This window comes from Mycteria americana, chromosome 2 (assembly GCF_035582795.1).
Source record: "Mycteria americana isolate JAX WOST 10 ecotype Jacksonville Zoo and Gardens chromosome 2, USCA_MyAme_1.0, whole genome shotgun sequence".
Lineage (NCBI taxonomy): Eukaryota > Metazoa > Chordata > Aves > Ciconiiformes > Ciconiidae > Mycteria > Mycteria americana.
This window is the reverse complement of record NC_134366.1, coordinates 4,054,434-4,075,527: the sequence shown is the minus strand read 5'-3', so window position 1 is coordinate 4,075,527 and position 21,094 is coordinate 4,054,434. Positions and strand designations below refer to the sequence as shown.

At 42.9% G+C, this 21,094-nt stretch overlaps 1 protein-coding gene across 2 annotated transcripts in view; it reads left to right on the top strand.

The window, feature by feature from the left end:
• VIPR1 (vasoactive intestinal peptide receptor 1) overlaps positions 1–21,094 on the top strand; it is a 117,141-nt gene that overhangs the window by 91,305 nt on the left and 4,742 nt on the right. For both annotated transcript variants that reach the window (XM_075492259.1, XM_075492257.1), the window contains exons 7-10: positions 8,385–8,538; positions 10,673–10,733; positions 13,720–13,789; positions 16,761–16,852. In XM_075492259.1, the coding sequence (XP_075348374.1) occupies positions 8,385–8,538; positions 10,673–10,733; positions 13,720–13,789; positions 16,761–16,852 (377 nt within the window). The remainder of the gene's footprint in view (positions 1–8,384; positions 8,539–10,672; positions 10,734–13,719; positions 13,790–16,760; positions 16,853–21,094) is intronic.

Genomic DNA, 21,094 nt, shown 5'->3' with positions numbered 1-21,094 from the left:
ATGACATTTTAAGAATTTCTTTAGTCAAATTTCTTTATTCATAGATAGTGTTAAGTCCTCAACACCCAAAATTTCCATGCATCTTCCGGGAAAATTTGCAGAGCCACCCACTAGTGTAGCAATTTATTATTTAAAATTACTTGCTTGTCAGCCTCCATGATAGGAAAGGAGGGAAGGAGTCAAAGGCACCCAATTGATTTAGGAGACGATTTCTTGTTTGAATAGACCTCATTTCCCTTTCATGGTAGAACATAAACCTTGTGGGGCTTTTTTATTGCTATCCTGTTTGAATCTAGTCTACAACTGCAATTAAAATGAGGGAAGAAATAAAAGTGATGTCTTTCTGCCAGGCAGTCTTGTTTGTTTGTTTTTAGTTTGTTTTTTCTGTTGTTAGACAAAAGGTTGAGTATGCTACGGGTAAGTTAACACTTTTTCTTTTTCTTGTCCTTTTCTCTTTTTTTTGTGGCTCAGCAAATTGGTTTGACCTAAGGGCTAATTTTTGGAGGAACAGAATCACCCAGTAAGAAGCTGCTTTATTTCTGTCAACAATTTCCATTGACATCGTGCCGAATTTCTGCAAATTAGGCCTCCAGCATGAAGCCCTGTTGAAGTCAGCAGGGGCTTTGCCATTGGCTTCTGTAGGGTCAAACCATTACCCTGTGTATCCAAATTGTCTATGCAGAAGACTAGGAACAGTAGCAGAAGGCTGAAATAACAAATTGATATTCATGTTTTCAGTTTGCCAAGTCAGCTTCTGGAAATGTCTTCTCTACTGCAGCTTCTCTTGCAGGAGCATGGATGTGGCATGCTTTTCCACTTGTCTGTCAAAGCCAACTAAGGAGTGAAAAGATGATATGTAAAAGCCAATAGCCTTGAGCATGGGAATGAGACAAGAAATAGCCTGAGGCTATAAAGAGGCAACATTATATCTTAGCCACCTCCTCAGGAGAGGTTCAAGCCAGATGGACAGTCACTACTGAAAAACCACCTCTCTCCTCTCTGTGAAGGTCACTTGTAAAAGAAGGTTGCTCTAGCCTCTAGTTGGAACAAAAAATCCCCACTTGGGTGGGCAAGAGAAGTTTTCATTTTGATCCAGTAAACAATACTGGCTTGGGCAACACCTTCCTAGGGCAAAGATCATTGAATATCTTCAGCCATTCTTCCTTAACAGAGGCAGTAATACCTAGGCCAGTACAGTATATCCACTCCTCCCATCAACAGCTTTTTCTCTCAGAGAGTAACCAACCTTATAAGAAACAAGTCTCATTCCTTATGAGAATAAGTCTTAAGAAAGACATTGAGGTGCTGGAGCGTGTCCAAAGAAGGGCAAAGAAGCTGGTGAAGGGTCTAGAGAACAAGTCTTATGAGGAGCAGCTGAGGGAGCTGGGGTTGTTTAGCCTGGAGAAAAGGAGGCTGACGGGAGACCTCATCGCTCTCTACAGCTACCTAAAAGGAAGTTGTAGCAAGATGGGGGTCGGTCTCTTCTCCCAGGTAACAAGTGATAGGACAAGAGGAAATGGCCTCAAGTTGCACCAGGGGAGGTTTAGATTGGATATTAGGAAAAATTTCTTCACTGAAAGGGTTATCGAGCATTGGAACAGGCTGCCCAGGGAAGCGGTGGAGTCACCATCCCTGTTTCTGGTATTTAAAAGACGTGTAGATGTGGCACTTAGGGCCATGGTTTAGTGGCGGAGCTGGCAATGTTAGGTTAATGGTTGGACTTGATGATCTTAAAGGTCTTTTCCAACCTAAATGATTCTGTGATTCTATAAAATAAAAGTAAAGTTAAAAGCAGAGAGAAATACCCCACGGAAAACAAAAACAAGTATTTGGAAACTAAGTCTATCTTGACATCTCCATGCAACTGCACAGAAATTAATGGACAATGCATAGCTATGAACAGTGCTATACAATATTTAGGTTATAAATGATTGGGAATTTGTCAGTTGTATGAATTCCAGTGCCATGATAGTGAGATGGGGAATTAATTATACCATGTAATCTTACAAGCAAAGCAATTATTTGGTTATTGCATCATCGTTACAGATTACATTATACTTTGGCTAAGGTGGACATATCAACAGAAGAGCTGAGATGGGATTCAATTTGATTTAGGCATGTGGGGTGGGAATCACCTCCAGATTGAGACTTCTGAATTTAGTTATGATTATGAGATGAGTGTCTAAAATGGCACTATAGTTATGGAGATGTAGGGTTAGGCCAGTCCCTGTGCTTGAAGACCTTAATTTCAGCATCTTCAAAGCAGGCGGTGCTTGTTCAGTGCTACCCCATCTTCCAGGTGTGCCCCAGCAACAGGATCATGAGTGGGATCTCTAAAAAGCTTTTAAATAAGATTGAGGAAGCCTCTTTGACCAGGCTGGGGAGAAGAGCAGCTGTTGTTGTGGGCAAATTCAACATGAGTCACTCAGCAGCTAACCCTTCAGATAGGTCCTGTCTTCTGGGCAACATAAAAGAAAAGTGCTGGATAAATCTGTCGCTGAGAAAATGAGTTTTCATCTGTCTTCTGTTGAAGAGGCCTGCAGAAATCTCTGTGTAAATCTCTTCCTCCTGCATCAGTGGTGGTAGCTCAGGTAAAAGGACCCAAGTACCTTAAAGGGGATTTTGAGGCCTCTATGTTTCATGATTGATGGAGGCAAATCTGATTCCACACTTTTGCCAAAGGCACTGTGGACTGGGCTGAAGGCACTGTCCCAACTTCATAAATAATGCCAGGGGCTGCAGCATTGCCCAGGATTGCATGTGATGTCCTAAATATATCTTTAAGCTGACTTAAATATGTCTTGGTGCCCTGCCACAAACCTTCCACACCACAGGAAGCCGCAGAGTTTAAGGGTACGAAGGGGGAACATGGGGTCTGCACAGGGGTCGCATCCATGTACAGGAGAGGTCGTACACAGGGAGGGACAGGTCAGGTCTCGTCATGGGCATTCCCATGACTGGAGCAATGAGACTGAGGCAGACTGTTTACATCGCAATGTATTCCCAGGCCAGCTGTGATGGGTCGAGTGGCAGTATGATCAATCACTCAAGTGCCCCTTTATACTTCTTTGATCTAAATCCTTCTTTGACCCAAGTTCTAAACCTGTAACACACCACATCCCCAATAAAGAAGACAAGGGAGAATTGTGTTAGTGCAGCGATGCTCTGTGATGCGATGCAGCGTTTCTGTGGAGTTGATTGACCTGTTTTTGTAGAGTTTTGTTGCATTCAGAGGAGGCTGATGCATGCACATGTGTTGGTTGTGTGTGTGTACCTCCCTCAAAACCTCAGACCAACTCCTGTCCAACTAAGCTGCTTCTATTGAGCTAGAGTCAGCTGGTCAAGACTGACAATCCTTAGCAGTTCTTAACGAGCAGGGATACCTCGAGCAGCGTTATCACTGAGGAGTATGACATATGTGTATTTAACGCAATGACAGATTCAGCTCTGAGTTAATTACTGCCTCCAGCATCTGAACTGCATTGTTCTAGGTGGGTCAGCTGATCACTACATCAGTTTTAGGAGAAAGATGTTTATCTCAGGGCTAACATTATCTGAAAGTATGAAGTGCTACTGGGCACAGGGAAGAAGCCTGGTAGGGTTATTGCTAAGTCTTGTTTTCCGACCCTTATGTCCCTTCTCTTTGCCTCTTTCCCAGAAAGTCTGGTCGCATCTTGAATGCATTCTTCTTATGATCTGACAAAGTGGGCTGTGTTTTTCACAGCAGCCGTAGCACATGTATGCTGTGCTGCATGCTGGCTGTGGGTAGCTCTGTTGCTTTTCCCACCATTCCATAAAGCTCTAAACTTGACCCGCTATTGACACCCTAAAATTTTTGCCCAGCTTCTTAACTAAGCGCGTTTCAACATCACACCAGCTTTCTAACCACCCACATGCTTTGTGCCTACTCATCCATCTCCTTAGTGAAAGGACAGCATACATTCCTAAGTATCAACAGCTCATTAAATATTTGCCCTAAAATGACTGCAAGTCCCCTTCTCTTTCAAAGCGAATGTGGTATCTTCTGCCTTCTCTATTGCCTTGTTAGGCAATAAATAGCTGTATGCTCAGGGCAGCTCTGTCTCAGAGGGCAATAAATGCCCCTCATTTTGAAATGAAGTCATTTCTTTGAGAGCCACAGGCCTGGTTCCTATCCAGAAGGTAGGCATTCACACCCATGTTCAGTTCATAAACACTCCATGACCAGCAAGACAGTCTTTTGCATGCACTTCATACAGGTGTGAATATCCATCTAAAATACAAAATAATAGGAATTATTTCAAAGATTTGTCTACGTTTGAGGAAAACAGCCTTTCAGGACAGTAGTACAGTGCAATATGTACATTTTTTTCCCTGTCTTGCTATCTCAGCAACGATTCTCCATAAAAGGCAGACTTCCACCATGTGAGCATGGGCATCTCATACCCCTTAAAATGCCTGTGAATATCCCAAGGGTCTGCAGAGGAAATCCCCATCCTTCTGGAACAACAGCTGGAAGCCCAACACAATACTTGGCAGTGCCTAAAATGACACTAGCAGTCTACTTTTAAGCAGCTGCCTCTTGCACAGTGTCTCCTTTTCAGATAGTCCTCAGTTAAACAGTCGTAAATGTAGATGCATACAGCACAGAGGGTTGGGCACACTAAGGCAAGGAAGGGTTGGCCCATACAGTAGGTCTAAGACATGCCTCGTCTCATCCTCAAGTCAACTTCGACAATAATCAAGATTAAATTTTCTTATTGACTCTGAGGAATTTAAAGAGAAGCACAAAAGTGTTTGTTGGGGTCAAAGAGGTCTCATTGGCTGGAGGAAGAATCCGTCTCGGTGGTTAGTCACCGGCAGCGCGTGTGGAAAGGGAGGGGACCTTCATGGGGAAAGCAAATGGCCCATGTCTAATGCAGTCCCAAAGAAGGAAAGCAGCGAGGAGCCACTTGGGTAGATGTGCTATCCACAAAGCCAAGGCAGACCATCTCACTGCAACATCTCGTGTGGACATGAGCAGGGCAGTATCCCTGAAGAAAGACAGGGAAATAAGCTGTTGTAAATGCGATAGTGGAAGGGGAGAGAATAGACAAAGAAGTGCAGTAATGCTGCTTTTGCTGCTGAAAATGTCTTTTCTAAACATAGCCTATACTATTCTTTCAACACTGACACATCATGAGGTCTGCTCTTTATGAAAAAAAGTCTTTTATGAGATGTAATAGCTCATCTCTGCCTAGTGTCTGTCGTCTAAAGGGTAAAGCATCTTGTATAAACATGGCTTTTATTTCCCAGCATTATGACAGACATTCTGAGGCTAAATCCGATCGATCAGGAAGGTAGAGACCCATTACCAAGTGCTGCATGTAATAAGGTCTCTCAAAAGCCAGGAAGGGCTGTTTTCCAAATGTGTCGCTGAGTTGGCTGTCAAAGAGGATTCAATGGAAGAACAACACTGCAGTCAACAGTGAAACTGCATCTCTGCTAGAAATATCTGGTCTGGTTTAAACTTACCCAGCTTAGGCAATAGTAGCAAGAAGCCCAGGCAGTGAGAAAATACCATGATTTAATTTGTAAGACAGAACAGTGCATCCAAATCTGTTCCAGTGCAGGACATCCCCATGCCGCAGGGGATCCCTGGCTGCAATATGCTATTGCCGTGTGCTCAAAATGATGCATAAAAATATCTTTTCTCCAGGTAATACAAAAAATGCCTGGGGTGGTAGCAACTAGCCAGATATCCCTCAGCATGCAGCAAAGAATTGATCGGGTACAGGTCCCTCAGAGAAGAAGTTGCCAAAACCCAGCTGCTGCCCATGTGCATGATCCACCTCAGGTCTTTAACAAACCACCACCACGTTAGGGAAGGAGGAAGGGCCAGAGACTACCACAAAAGCAATGGTTGCCAATAGTGGGAGAAGAGGTCATGAATTTGGGCACCCAGATCTGGGGCTTCTGCTGCCACAGCCTGAGTTCAACACAGCTTGGGGATCCCTGCCTGAGAGTCTCTGTTATGCAGAAATCACATGCACTTTTTGTGTGCAGTCTTTCCTGGTCCAGTAAAGTATTGCAGTTCCTTGTGACGTGCTCCAGCATCATGCCCCTGCCCTAGCTTCAATGCAACCATCCAGCAAGGATTCCCCAATGTTCAATCCCCAAAGCAAATCCATGTTTGAGGAGCGTGTGGTTGAGATGCATCAAAACTGCTCCCTTAAACTTCGTGCCTCACCTGTGAGCTGCTGAATTAGGGCCAAATACTGATAGAAAGAAACCATAAAAGAATTCAGTAGCCCTAATAAGGCTGAGTACGCTCACACCAGCAAATCCCCACTGGCCGCAGACACACCAAGCAGGCACTCAGGCTTTGGGCAAAAGAAAAGAGGCGTGCCAATGCCATGCAGCCATATGCACACAATAGCAGGGAGAAACAAAGAGCATAGGGATGCCATAGGGAAGACACCGCTGCATCCCCAGCCCTTGTCAGCTCAGCTCTGTGTCACCTTCCCTCCCTGGGAGTTAACTGCCTGCTCTGCCTCCACCTTCCCCCATCACCACCCTGCAGCAAGGCTCTGCTTATGCCATCTGCCTCACAGGAGGTAGCTGATGTGCATATAAATTGATTAGCAGGAGCCCATGAGGGACCCCAGTGTGACATACTGGCGGGTGCTAGGGGAGTGTTGAATTAATTTTGAGTCATCAGTAGGGCCAAGTCCCTCTCCAAAACATGTGGCATCGAGAAAACATTTTCCACACTTCTCTTTTTAAGCAGTGTGTTTCATAGCAACTGTTTTCAGCAGGAGAGGGGAGCGGGAGGGAAGTGTGAGCCTGTCACTGGTGCAAATCAATTATTACTCTAAATTCAACACATTGTACATGCGGAGCACCAGGGAAGAGCCGCTAACCAGTGTGCTAGCAGCCAGATTCTTGTGCCCTTGCCCCAGTAAGTGCAGGGTATTACCCAAGCAGACTCTCTGAAGGTAACGAGGCTATTGCTGAATCAACATCTCAAGGATGCTTAGACAGCGCGGATGCAGGTAATTCTGCAACCAATGATCTCTTGTGAAGCTGCAGCTGGACCTGGATACAGCACATGCTGGGGCAGTGAGCAGGGCTTGACACACTTCTTTGGGCAGCTGATTTCTACCTTCAGGTGTTTTGCAGTGGGTTTGGCCCCTAAGTGTCAGAGAGAAATTTCCCATTTTTTTTCTTTTGTAAGGTGACTGTTCCGATTACCTGTGGTGCAGTGAAATCTTCACACAGCAAGTTACTGTGTTTAATTATTCATTTCCTGAAGAAAAACAATCCTCCTTCCCTTTTCAAATCTCTTGCCTTCCAATGCAATCAAATCTGTCCATGCTCTTTAGTGTTTACTCTGCTTCTCCGTCTTATCTTTTTATTTTAAAAATACGTATCCCAGTCCTTCTTTTCCTAACTGAGTATTCACAATTCTTCGTCGACTTGGCTTTCTTCAAACCCCTGTCTCAAATTCCTTCAGTTTTTGCAGTATCTATCAGGCCATGGAGTGATTACAATTGGACTTTGCTTTCAAGGGTTAATTAACACAGATTTTTTTTTTATTTTTTTTTTTTTAATCCTGGGGAATCATTTTATTCAGGTCAGAGGCTTCATTTCTTTGGGTTTAGGGAGCCAGGTAATACTAGCAGGCAACCCCGCTGAGAATGATGGTGGGGACCATGGTGCCCAAGTCACTCAGTGTGTCATTCGTCAAGATGCTGACTTTAGTGCCAAAAATAGCACAAGAAATTCCCACCCATTCTTGTTTACTCTCCTGTGCAGATCAATTCCATCATGCTGAACCAAGTGCTTGTTGGCTGCACCATAAACCAGTCACTGAGTTGGTCTCAGTTCAAAGTAGCGCCTTTTTGGAGGGTTCCTCTGAACCAGTGCAATGGTTTGCTTCACAGCTCGGCCCCACAAACCCATGCCGGGCAGAGCAGAGAGGCTGGTCACTGCACATCAGGGCAGGACCTTCTGGCATCCACTCTGCCACTAAGCCAGCTTCCCACAGATGTACATCCAAAACCTACAGAGAGCAACATCATGCTGGTAGGGATCATGGTCCAGCATATCAGTTTGTCACTGCTCAACAGGTTTTCCAAGCTTGAGTGCATCTCCAGGCTCACACAGTCAAACTGCATCCAGACCTGAGCTGGCTCAGGACGCACGCTACATTCTCCACGCAGGGGTTAACGTGTCAAGCATGTGTACCCCAAGCAAGCTTGGTAGGGGTTTTGGCTTTTTACCATAGAGCTCATTCCGTAAGGGCTTCAGGTGCTGCAAAAAGCAATCCCAAAGATACACACAGAGCAAGGTTTACTGGTAATTCGGTGTGTTTACTATGGAAACATGCTGCAGTTCACCACTCTTCGTTTCTTCTCTTCCAGGTAGGCTGCAAAGCCATGATGGTTTTCTTCCAGTACTGCGTCATGGCCAACTTCTTCTGGCTCCTGGTGGAGGGGTTGTATCTTCACACCCTGTTGGTCATCTCCTTCTTTTCAGAGAGGAAGTACTTTTGGTGGTACATCTTGATTGGCTGGGGTATGCATCATCTCAAAACTGAATGCCAAGAGGTGATCCTGACAGACATTTTTAACAGCAATTTAATCCACAAACCTGGGGACTCAGACAGGGCAGAGATGTAGTATACATGTTACCTTGCTGCCAAGAATTCTTAGTGCAACCAGGAGCAAGACCAAGTGATGGCCAGAGGAGTTTAACAGCATTAGCCTAAATCTTCAAAGGTATTTAAGACCTTAGTTTGTGCTAGGTCAATTGATAGTTGAGCACCTCAGTGTCTTTAAGGACTGTGGGCCTGAAATTCCTCATTACCTTTATAGTCATTTAGTCCTTTGATCCTGACGGGGATCCCAAAGTTTATATCATGCATTGACTTTAAATTATAAGGATGGATCCCAGCAAAGCAGGAATCCTCAACTGAATCAGACACTGCAGTCCCTCACTCTCTCCTTGTCTTACTGAATTCAGGCCAGGTAGCTATCCTGAGATCCCATCGCCTGTCTGCTAATGCTGATAACCTTCTGCTTACTGCATTAGTGATTTCTCCATCTTGAATGTGAATCTAGTGTCAAACACATAAAAAAATAAAATAAAATAAAATAAAATAAAATAAAATAAAATAAAATTAAATTAAATTAAATTAAATTAAATTAAATTAAAATTAAAATAAAATAAAATAAAATAAAATAAAATAAAATTAGAAAATGCCAAGGAAGACAGAATTAAATTCTTCACAAACTCTTCAGAGCTGAATTGCTAACTTATGCAAATTAATCCTACCAGGTCAACTTCTTTCTCCAAAGAGGAAACAGAAATCTCTTTTCCCCTTTAAGCCATTTAGCTGCAGATTTATGTATAAGTAAGCAAGGCTTTCTATTGCATGCTCTCAATAGCTGAAACTGAGAAATAATTAGAGCAGGGAAGAATCTTGAAAAGAAAAGAAAAAAATAAAATTGTGTCATGTACAGGGGTATGCCTGGACTCAGGATTTGATCAGTTAGCCGTAGAGTAACTTCCATCGAAAGTGACAGGAGTTACGCTTGGGTTCACACTGCAGAAGAGAGACAATTCTCCGTGCTATAAGCATAAGAAGAGATGATGTTAGCAGGCCTTGTTTCAGATGCAGTTAATCAGGTCAGGCCTTCTTTAAACCTGCCTTGTGCATAGGTACCCCTTCTTTCAGCACAATAGAGCTGGCAGATTTTAAAGAAAAATTTATGAAGCTAATGATTTTAAATCAAAGAAAATCTCTTGCACTCGTAATGTATTCTGAGGTTGCTTGGGTGAGGAAGGGCAATTCAAGAAAATGACAGGTGCTTGAAGGATCTTTTGGCCTTTCAGTCATCCATCATTTGCAAGAGCATCAGTGATGGATCTGGAATGGATCAAGCAGGAATTAATAATTTGGATGCATTCATTACAGCTCTTACTGTTTTTATTACCATTGCACTCAGAAATCATTGGTAGTAAACAATATGCAAAACTGTGACTAATGCAGAACAAAGCAACGTGTCCTTCTGGAGTATTTCCAATCTAAATCTAATCAAAGACAAGAGACAGAGAAAAAAGGCACCACAAGGATGGAACAAGACCACCCTAGTCAGGCAGAAGATCATGGAGTGAGGAGCAGAGGTAGGTTCATCTGGCCAACTACAGACATCTACATGTGAACTTGTCACTCCGGGCTCCCTTTATAGTCAGTGGAGATCCAGGCAATACAGTCCAGGGAGTCCAAGGGCATATTTCTTGTCCTAAAGCAAACATCTAAAGTAGCTCAGATGACCTCTGTGTTAGAAGTACATATTTCTTCCCATTGATGCTAAAGAGAGCCTGTGGTGACTGGCTTAGATACAGATGTCCACACTGTAGATGTCTAAAGTTATTCCTATTCCTTGCATTTCACCATCAGAAGTTATTTTGTAGGAAGATAAATCTACTAGGGAGCAGTTACAGGAAACTCATCTTACATGGCCAGTGGGAGAGAAAGGCAACATGTTGCTTGTTTGGCACGTGAGCATTGAAAACGTGAAGTGTTTGCCCACTCTTGAGGGAAGGCATCACCTCAGTCCCTCATGAGAGATGAAAAGTCAGGGAGAACAGCCCTGAAAACATTAATAATGATTTCTGACGGTAACACCATCTCTTCTCTTGTCAGGTGCCCCCTCTGTGTTCATCACTGCTTGGACTATTGTCAGGATTTACTTTTTCGATGTTGGGTAAGCCTGTGGACACAATTATCTTTCCTTTATAATTCTTCCTTCTTTTACCTCCAAGGAAGGCCAAGGAAAGCCCTGCAGTTTTAGTAACCCAGCCATCCTGCCCTAACCCCAATGGCAGTCAGAGCAGAGCAGAGGCTTTCCCCTGCCACCGTGAACTGGGAAACACTCCAAGTTGACATTTTATGTCAACTTAGGCCAGTCGCTCACCCTCTTTGTTTCCCAATCCCTTGGTCAGGATATTTGCAGGGAATTTGTGAACAGACCCTGATGGTCGCATTTGCCCCTGTGATCCTGTGTATGACAAAGAGATCTGCTGAGCAGCTGCCCCGTGCTCGGAGCAGAGCTTTGCATCCTGCAGAATTGACCCTAAATATGCTCGTGCAGCAGATACTTAATAAGCACACCCATTAGCTCCCCCACAGAAAAAGTCTAAAAACTCTTTTTTTTTTTTTCCCCAGGCAGATCTTAGGATCTGTTCTTTGTTCTCTTTAACCTAGCAGCAGCCTTTGATATTTTATATAAGAAGCAGATAGAATACAGCTAAGTAAATGAGGCAGATATCAATCAGAGCTATCCAAGGTTATATGCAAGTAAATAGGATCTGATCCTGCAGTCCTCCTTCATGCTTTTACTCAAGCAGTCAAGCTATAGTATTTGGAAAGGCTTTTATGAGAAAACACTCCAGAGAGTTACAGAATCAGGTGCTTATTATATACTCACTGTGCATGCCCTCGCTTCTTGCATTTGCAGCATATGGTTAACTCCATTTTCCTCCGTGCATTCTTCCTCTCCAAATGTGTCCTGATTTGTCCTTATTTCAATAAGAGAAGCAGCTCAGATTTCTCATTGCATTTTTGATTTATAGTCATGCTAACACATTTCCTGAGGGCTACTGACTTTTTTTATGGTTTCACTCTATCTGCATAAAACTGACCTTATTTACTCTGTTAATAAATAGCCTCTACAATGAGAGAGAGACCAAGCGATTTAACCAGTCTGGATACCAATTCTTCTTACTATATATTCCCACTCAGCTCCAGCAATTCTTAATAAAAATGCAGACTTCTTTGCATTTTCTGGAGGCTTTAAAGCTCTACATTTTCGTGCCAAGTAAAACAGAGTGTGAATTTACAGGATATGCTAATACCTAACATAGATTTTTTTGGCATACTAAAATTACCTACAGAGAAAAATTACAGGAAATTAATCCAGATTAAATAAAACCTAATTATGTAAGATTGGTTAAACAACATTAAGCCTCTATTTAAACATTCTAACTCCAAATTAAAGTGACCTTCATTCAGACTGCCTGAATTTATTTTAAAAATGAAGTGCACTAGACATAATTAGGGCCACTTTAATTCTAAATGAAAGGGCAGCATGCACCTGACTAAGTATAAGCAGCTGTATCTGTGCAATTCGCTCTAGTCTCCTTTTATAGCAAGTGGAGATTTAGTCAGTGGAGTTCATGGAGTGCAATTCTTTTCATCCTAAAGTTGATGCCTAAAATAGGTCTCAGGAACTGTGCCCTAAAAGTGCCTCACTTCATCTACCATAACTTGCACTGTCAACATTTTGAATTAGATGAGCTGAATCCAGGTGAAATTGTCTACGATGGGTTCCACTAATCTCTTTCAAACATGAATGCAGACTGATTTTCATGAATGCTCTCCTACAAATTCTCCTTCAGTCACCTGACTTGTGACATCTGCAGATAAATATGTCCCAAGCAGTATTAGTCGTTTCCACATCATTCCTATTCTGTCATGTCCTTGTTGGCTGTAAAATATAGTTTCAGATGACCTAGGTGAGTGGTGTGGTTTGCAGACAATTCTGACTTCAGGATGAAATAAATCACACCCTGGACCCTATGGACTTGTCTGACTAGAATCACAGAATCGTATAGGTTGGAAAAGACCTTTAAGATCATCGAGTCCAACCGTAAACCTAACACTGCCAAGACCACCACTACACCATGTCCCTAAGCACCTCATCCAAACGTCCTTTAAATACCTCCAGGGATGATGACTCAACCACTTCCCTGGGCAGCCTGGTCCAATGCTTGATAACCCTTTCAGTGAAGTAAAATTTCCTAATATCCAGTCTAAACCTCCCCTGGCGCAACTTGAGGCCATTTCCTGTTGTCCTATCACTTGTTACCTGGGAGAAGAGACCGACCCCCACCTCTCTACAACCTCCTCTCAGGTAGTTGTAGAGACCGATGAGGTCTCCCCTCAGCCTCCTTTTCTCCAGGCTGAACAACCCCAGTTCCCTCAGCCGCTCCCCATCAGCCTTGTGCTCCAGACCCTTCCCGAGCTCCGTTGCCCTTCTCTGGACATGCTCCAGCCCCTCAATGTCTCTCTTGTAGTGGGGGGCCCAAAACTGAACACAGTATTCGAGGTGCGGCCTCACCAGTGCTGAGTACCGGGGCACGATCACTTCCCTAGTCCTGCTGGCCACGCTAGATCCATAGCTCTGATGCAGCTAGCTAGATTTAGTCTGACTAATCCCACCATAAGCTGTCTGTCATCTTTTTCAGAAGGGCATGTGTTTTTTTTCTGATGGTGCCAATTGCTCTGTGCTTAACAAAACCCCCATCCATGATGGTGGATAGCATTGGAGGCCTCATGGATCTGTGGGTTTTGATAGCATTTCCTTGTAGCGGACCTCGGTGTAGGAGAAACACAGTGAATCACCATCCTCGCCCACATTAACCTTGAGATAACATCCTCCAGCCCATTCCATTACCAAGGGGAAAAGAGCTCACAGCATTATATCTGGGGCAACTGCTACCTACCAGCGCTCAAAGCCACTGCAAAGCAAGTCTTCAGCCCTTCCCAGTTCATGCACACTGGGCTTAGGCCTTTTCATATAACCTAGCATAGCCATCTTTAGCATTTAGGGAAACCAAGTATCTGAGAAGGTTACATAGCTTCTTGCTTGCTTTGCTTGGTGTTTTAAGTCTGGTTTTATTTCTTTTTAGGTGCTGGGAGGAAGTAGTGGAATCCCCATTCTGGTGGATCATTAAAACTCCTATTTTGGTGTCTATTTTGGTAAAGTATCAGCACATTCTGCTGGCTGCAAAGCCATCTTTAATACTAAGTGTGGGGGGTGAAGGGGTGTTGAGAAGTGTTCTGTAAATGTCCATGGAAAATGCATTGACAGATAAAATCCTGCTGTATATTGAATGTCTGTCTTAGGATGAGACAGAGGCTAAACCACGACAATGAGGAAGCTCCCCCTCTGGATAAACATCTGTACTTTTAACCATTGACCATGGGAAGAGCTTGAATGTCTAAACAACCAAGGTGGAGCTCATTTGATTTGACTCTGACTACCTCCATCTCAGCTAGTCACCCTGGGCACTCTGGTGCAGTAGCCATGGGTGTGTGTAGCCAGAGGAGGTTGAGAAACATGGTTAGAGATCCAGGAAAGGCTCATCTTGTCTAATGAATCAGTGGATGCCTAAATTCAATCAGGTGAATTGTGCCATGAACGTTTTTGTTTCTCTGAGCTGACCATATGCAGAGCCCAGGATGACTTCTTCAGTTGTAGATGTCAACACTATAAAGTAAAATGGGATGAGTCCTACCATAAATTTCTACCTAGATACAAAGAGGTTAGATGAATTCCCCCAGATATTTGCCTCTTGTTATAGCATCCAGTACAAAGTTGGATTCTAGCTATGTGTTTTTAAAGTAAGTTCTTGAGAAGGTTGGCTAATTTCCAGCTAAAACAACAGAAGCGTTTGACTTCTTCTCTGGATATGATCAGTTTTGACCACAGAAACCATTACACTTCTGAGGAACTCTGAGTCCTTCCATCCCTGTTGAATATTGCATTTCCTCTGTCAGGTGTCAAGCCAAAACTTGAAATCAAAAGAACTTGAGTTAAACTTAGCTTTGAGTTTTCTTAAATGAAGGCAAGTATGTGGGAAGGGAAGAAAAACAGTGCAACAGATATCAAACTAAACATATCTCTTTTAAACAGAAATCTTTTCTTAGACATACATTCTTCTTATTCCACGTACATTATGACCTTTACAAGAAGACTTTTTTTCTGTAGCATTTGTCATATAGGGATTCCAAACAGAAGCAGTTTGAATAATTACATCTTACTCTATTCTCCTCACTGAAAAGAAATACAATACTTAATGACACATCTCAAAATATTTATATCAACATATAAAGCTATAGATAGTATTTCCCTTTCCCGAGATAACCTTTTGGTAAATAAATACACCCTGTTGTCCTCAGATCACTGATTCTGTGTTTTCTTTTGGCCAATAAATTATTTCCTCATTGCCAAACAAAATTTACCCAGCAATTTCTGATTTTCCTTCTGCAGATATCGTATAAATCTGGCACAAAGGAAGGGCATGATAACCACTGTCTGATGCACAGCAGGTTTCTTCAGGGAGGAATGCAACATTTTCTCCATATCCATGGGAATAAAGCATAGGTCTCAATGGAAGGAAGAAATACATATACAAGATATATAAGATATAAGATATTAAGCACTGGGAACAGATCAAGTGCCTTTGATTATACTCTAGGTTGAGAAAGAAACTAAACAACTTCTCCAGTAGCCTGATAGCCGTATCTTCTACCATGCAACGCTAAGACTGTACTAAGTCTCTAAGTCATACTTCACCTGACTCATCACTGCCCTGTGTCCATGTTTGCTCTTGACCACTACGAGCCAACACAGTCAGTATTTAACTGCTCCTTCAGTGCTGCAGCTTGTGTGCTATCAATGCTCATTGGAGTAATTGATCTAGATAATACTGTTTTGAACTGATAAATTTTACTTGCCACCAAGTTAGACACAAACCATTTTTATAAGCAAATAAATACGAACAGAAACTATGATAAATGGCATGGGATAGATAAAAAGTGATTAAGCAATGCATCATAACCAAGAAATACAATTAATTTCCAGTCACTCACAGCCTTTGAAGAAAGAGTGAGTGTCTAATTGAGGCAGTCTACTTTATTCACCTGTTGTTGAGATAAATGTAGGAATTGCCGGAGGAAATTTTACAATCTGCTTTTGCAGGAAATCAGATTGGCTGGTTAACACAATCCCTTCCAGCCACTGAGACTCTAAAAATCAGAATCATTTGTGCATTCGCTAACCATGAAAGGATAAAGAAAGAGGTGTGCCAAACTAAAACTAAACTAAGTCCACAGAAATCTGTCATCACTTTTCTATTGTATATGTTGGATGAATAACAGTGTGATTCAATGGATAGGACCTTAAAACAAGTAGATTTGCATTCAACCCATGCCATCTACTACATGCCTTTAGGAAATTGCCATTCCTGTCTCTACACCTTTGCTATTAAATAAGGTTAATATTGCTTGAGTGTGTTGGTGGAGCACCTTGAGATTTTTTGAGTGAAAAGCAGCATCTCAAATCTAGGTATTAGCTAGACTCCTCCGGTCTAATGTCCTAGGAGAAAATGTTTTCCGCTGTGTCGGTGAGGTCTATCCCTTGCCATACAAGGTCTCCAGCTTCTCTCCAGAGAAGATACGTCCACTAGCATTGAGTAGAGGCCCGCTTGAGTGGATACTGCTTTGTGTTTTGGTTTGGTTTCCTTGGCTCATCGCCTCAGTCTTTGACATGCTCAGCAGCCGGTCCCATGTCACCGTCTCCCGAGGGCTTTGACGTCCGTCGCTCCGCTAACTCCCAAGGCTCTTTTCCCACCCTGTCGTCGGCTCTCCCCCGCGCAGCAGGACGTCGTGCATAGCTGTGCTCTATGGGTTTGACATCATCATACTTGGGATGTATGACACAAAGTCCCAAGCAGGCTGATGTCAGGCCCAAGATGGCTGCCATCCTGTGTCGGTTTACTATGTGCTCCCAGAGCGGGGTTCTCTGCTCATGGCTTTTTAACAACAGCTTGCTCCATGGCAAAAATATTGCAGTGAAAGGAACTCCCCTCTAATGATCAGCTCTTTCCACTGGACAAAAATACTAATTTTTTATTTCTCTCTGTTTCCTTTCTACCCATCCCAACAGGTGAACTTCATTCTCTTCATTTGCATCATCCGTATCTTAGTCCAGAAGCTGCATTCACCAGACGTTGGACACAATGAAACCAGCCAATATTCGTAAGTCCTAGACATTTTTAACCGTATTGTATGGGTTTTGGGAAACCTCTTTGGCTGTTATTTCAGTATTGCATCTGTCTGCACTGATCAGAATCAAGTATTTGTTAATTGATTAAAACTGATCAGAAATCAGGAAATAGGGCATTTGCTAAAACAGCTGGGCATGTTTTATGTCAGTTTGAACAGACAGGCAAGAAAGCTTTCTCCTGGGATTAACGATGAAGAAGTGAGAGCAACAGTAATGATCAGGAAACAGAATAGGATTTTTCTTTGTATATTCAATATTTATTGGATTCTGAAGGCAGAGGGACCATTATGGAGAACAGAGAGTAGCTGTCCACAGTATATGGGCTTTTTTTTCTGAACAAGTTACCCTCAGCTCCCTTTTTCAAAGAAGGAGAGATCTAGAAAATTAGTAGAATCTATGGTAAATTTTCCTTATCCTACAGCAGACCCCTAAACTAGGTTGGATTCATTCAATGCATTCCTCTTCACTGTTGAGAAGTAGCACTGTCTCAGAAGTTTTGCTTGACGTAATGCTTTTATTCCAGGGATATAAGGTTGACCTTAATGGGGCTTTTTATAATGAACAACATGCAAGTGAGCTCAGCACCTGTCTCAGTGGCCAAGACTGGTCTTAGTTGCAGTATTTTAAGAGTGTGAGAAATCTGTCTATATGCATGGATTTATTCTGGCTTCAATGCAAATAAAATAAAAGTTCAAACCAGGTTATTTTTGACTCTTGCCACTGTCCTGGCTCAGCATTTCAACTATCCTGGATATTTATTAAACGTTTCCTAGAAAAGAATTGAAAATAAAAAAGTCCAGTGTCTACATGATCACTGCTTATAAATCTTCTTTGTCTTTGGAGGGAGCTGTGCACTTTGGTACCCTGAAGAATCTGAGCTCAGTTCATCTTTCTGCAAGATGGAAGACAATATCAATATGGTCTTTAAATACTGACCAGCCATCACACTGAGTCTTTCTCTCTGGTGATGGTAAATTATGCATTTCGTCTGCCTCGAGAGATTCTCAGATTTATGAAAGGAAATGCCAGTATTTGACCTTAACTTCTCTCTGCAGCAGCCAGAGCCAATTACCTCTTTTTCTGTCATCATAACACGACAACATTACCAGACCCCATGCTTTCTATCACCTCCCTTTATGTATTTCCAATTGGGCATTGTATCTTTGTACCCCCAGGATTGCAACAGCTTTGGCCAGGTACATAGATTAAATCAACATATTGAAATATGTTCTAGTACTAAGCAGCAGCCTGGAGCAGTTGGCTCCCATTCATCTCAGTAGAAGAGCTGCCAACACGAATCTGAAGGGTTATGCCCAGATTACGTCAGAGGTCATGCTAAGCTTTGAGTTCAGGGCTTTTTACTTCACATTTTCCAATGAAGTAGAAGCTGCCAGGAAAGCTCTCTTTGACTTGTAAACAAATGTAGCACGTCAGGGCATTAAGTAACATGGACTTTTCCCCACTGGCCTGCCAAACAGGAGGCACTGCTGAAGTACGAACGCTTTTCACATCTTCAGTTCCTCACCTTCCTCCTCCACCTGGAAAAACATCTCAGTTCCATTAGGGCATGAATCAGTTGCTCACTTATAGGTGTCCAAGCCTATAATCCTGAGATGCGTCAGGATATTTGAGATACTTGCCTGGACCTGGCATATAGGACCCAGGACCTATAGGAGACTTGTACCCTTATACAGTGGCAGCTGGCTGCCAGCCAGATTCTCTGGGGCATGTGGAAGGCTCCATTGACTGTACCGACTGCAATGGGACATGAGATGCCACGCTTTCCTATGGAAATTAATATTAAGTGTCCCAGTCTGAAGGCTGGATCTCACCAAGGGGAGTTCTCAGTGTGGTCCTAAGTTTCTAATGTTTAGACAGCTAGCTGTAGAGACGTCTGGGGTCCAGACCCTTTTATAAATGCCATTAGGCATGTTATCTGCAATTGTAAGTACCTAGATTCTTTTCCATGTCATTCCCTTATTACCTGAAAGGCTGCTGCTAGCTTCAGGGGTTTGGCCTGCAGGACCCAAGAGATCTTAGCAAAAAACTGCTGCTAATGATATGTGTGGGTTCCTTCTGCCAAATCTGAAATAAGTATGTTTTAAACTAAAAACATCAGGGATCTCTCATTTGCATTTCTCCCTCCTTCTCGTGTTTATTTTATATTGTTTATTTTATTAAAAAATAACATGCTGACATGTTGACAGTACTGTTCAATTCCAACCGGTTTCAGTTTAGCTGCAGGCTGGAAGTTCAGGTGTGCTGCTGACTTACTCATTAATGCTACAGACAGTGATCTGGGCTTTAATGTATCGGAAGCTGTGAAAACAAGTCTCCCAAAACAGTTTTCTGGAAATGACAGAGACATGTGCAAGAATGGGACAGCAATATTTCAGGCAAATAGAAGCTGTTTTCTGCAACAGAAATCTTGAGCAAAATTCATCTCCTTCTATTCTGTATATGTTCATAGATTAATATTATCATCAAAGTTTTCTGAGTAACTTTTCCGTTATGCATTCAAGGAGCATGACTAAAATGTTGGTTCACTCTTATCCACTCCCAAGGAGAGGAGTAGGTTCAGTGCAAGCTACTAGAGATGTCTTTTCCCTAAATTACCTGTCACCATGTATATCTGTCAGAGAGGGTAGGTCTAAGAAGTGCACCTTGTGCTGGGAGTGGAAGTAAAGAGGTTTTTTGAGAAGCCATCGCTTCCAGCAGGTAGCTTTAAACAGCTTTGGACAATCACCCAAGCAGTTTTGTCTTCTGCACAACCAAGCTTTAGCTTCCTGGGAGAAATTACACCATAACTGGGGAAGATGATTTTCCTCATTGTGGTATTTAGGGGGATCTTTTAAATATCACAGGGCTAGACCATAGGGCCCTTGCCTTGAAGCCAAACGGAGATCTAAAACGTCACTCGATATTCTGGGGAAGCTTGATGCTGGGAGCAAGACTGGTTTGGGGAGTGCAAACTGGAGAGGGGGCTCCTAAGGTTTGGCATATAGGTCCTGTTCATTGCCGCAGTCCAGCCAGGAGGGAAAATGCTATTACTGAGTCCCTGATGTTGTCTGCAATGATAAGATAAAATTTTCTAATCCATTGGAGGTTGCAAACAGCCTCTCTATGAATATGGTACATGGAGGTAGCATCACATTGATCTTCTCTAGGTTGACTTGTTTCTGAAAGACTGAGGAGAGAGGAGAGATCTCTGCAAAGGCGGTTTAATATTCAATGAACTGTGATCTGCTTAGAAAATGAGTTGCTCTCTCGTATGTCAGGAGCTGGGGGAATTAGGGCTGGGTCACACTAGTGTGGGTCACACTGGCCAGAGCTGCTTCTGACAGGGACGAACATGGTACCCGGATGGTCACAAATGACAGTGACAGTCCTCTGGCACAGCAAGACATCCAAGAGGACTCAGATTTCGGATATACTCACTATGAGCAGGGATGTGCCCACTAGTGAGGGATGTGGGAGGAAAGGCAAATTCCTGGAAAGTTCCTCAGCTTCCTACAGGCACTCATTTTTCCTGGAATGAGTTGCAGCCAGCTGCTTTTCAGCCACCAGGTATTCCCTGGAGAACCACAGCCTCCAACCACAGCCTTAATGCCAAACTGTCTTTGAGCCAGGCCCAGGGAAAGCTGGAAAGGTCTGCTGGGAGATACAGTGATGAGCATTATCTGCATAAAGCTGGCACATCAGCCTTCCCAGCAGGCTTATGCAGATGGCAAATAAATGAAGATGGTTGAGGGGACTGAGCCTGATGGGACTTTGGAGGTGAAGGGTTTGTAGGTGGTAGAACGAGTATTTCCAATATCCCAGCCTTAGCTTCAATTCCTCCAGAAGCCTCTGGGAGAGCGGGACACAGGAGGTTGTAGGTGACCAAGGGAGCCAAAACCCCCATGAGCATCCTTAAGTCCTTGATTTCATTTTATTTCCATCAGCTATATTTTAATAATGACTAGATTTAATAAATTATCATCTCTTCCTAATTAGACCTCTGATTACCCAGCCTGATGCCATTAAGAACTAATACTGTTCATCTCCCTCCTTTGGAGACATTCATTGTGCGATAGCCTGTCATTATTCTGAGCTAAACATACCATTTCTTTCCCAGAAGCTGTAATTTTCAGAAATCCCAAGCAAACAAAGACAGTGCTAGATGATGATTTAGCTTGTAGAGATGAAAAAAGATCTCCGGTGGGAGGAGAAGA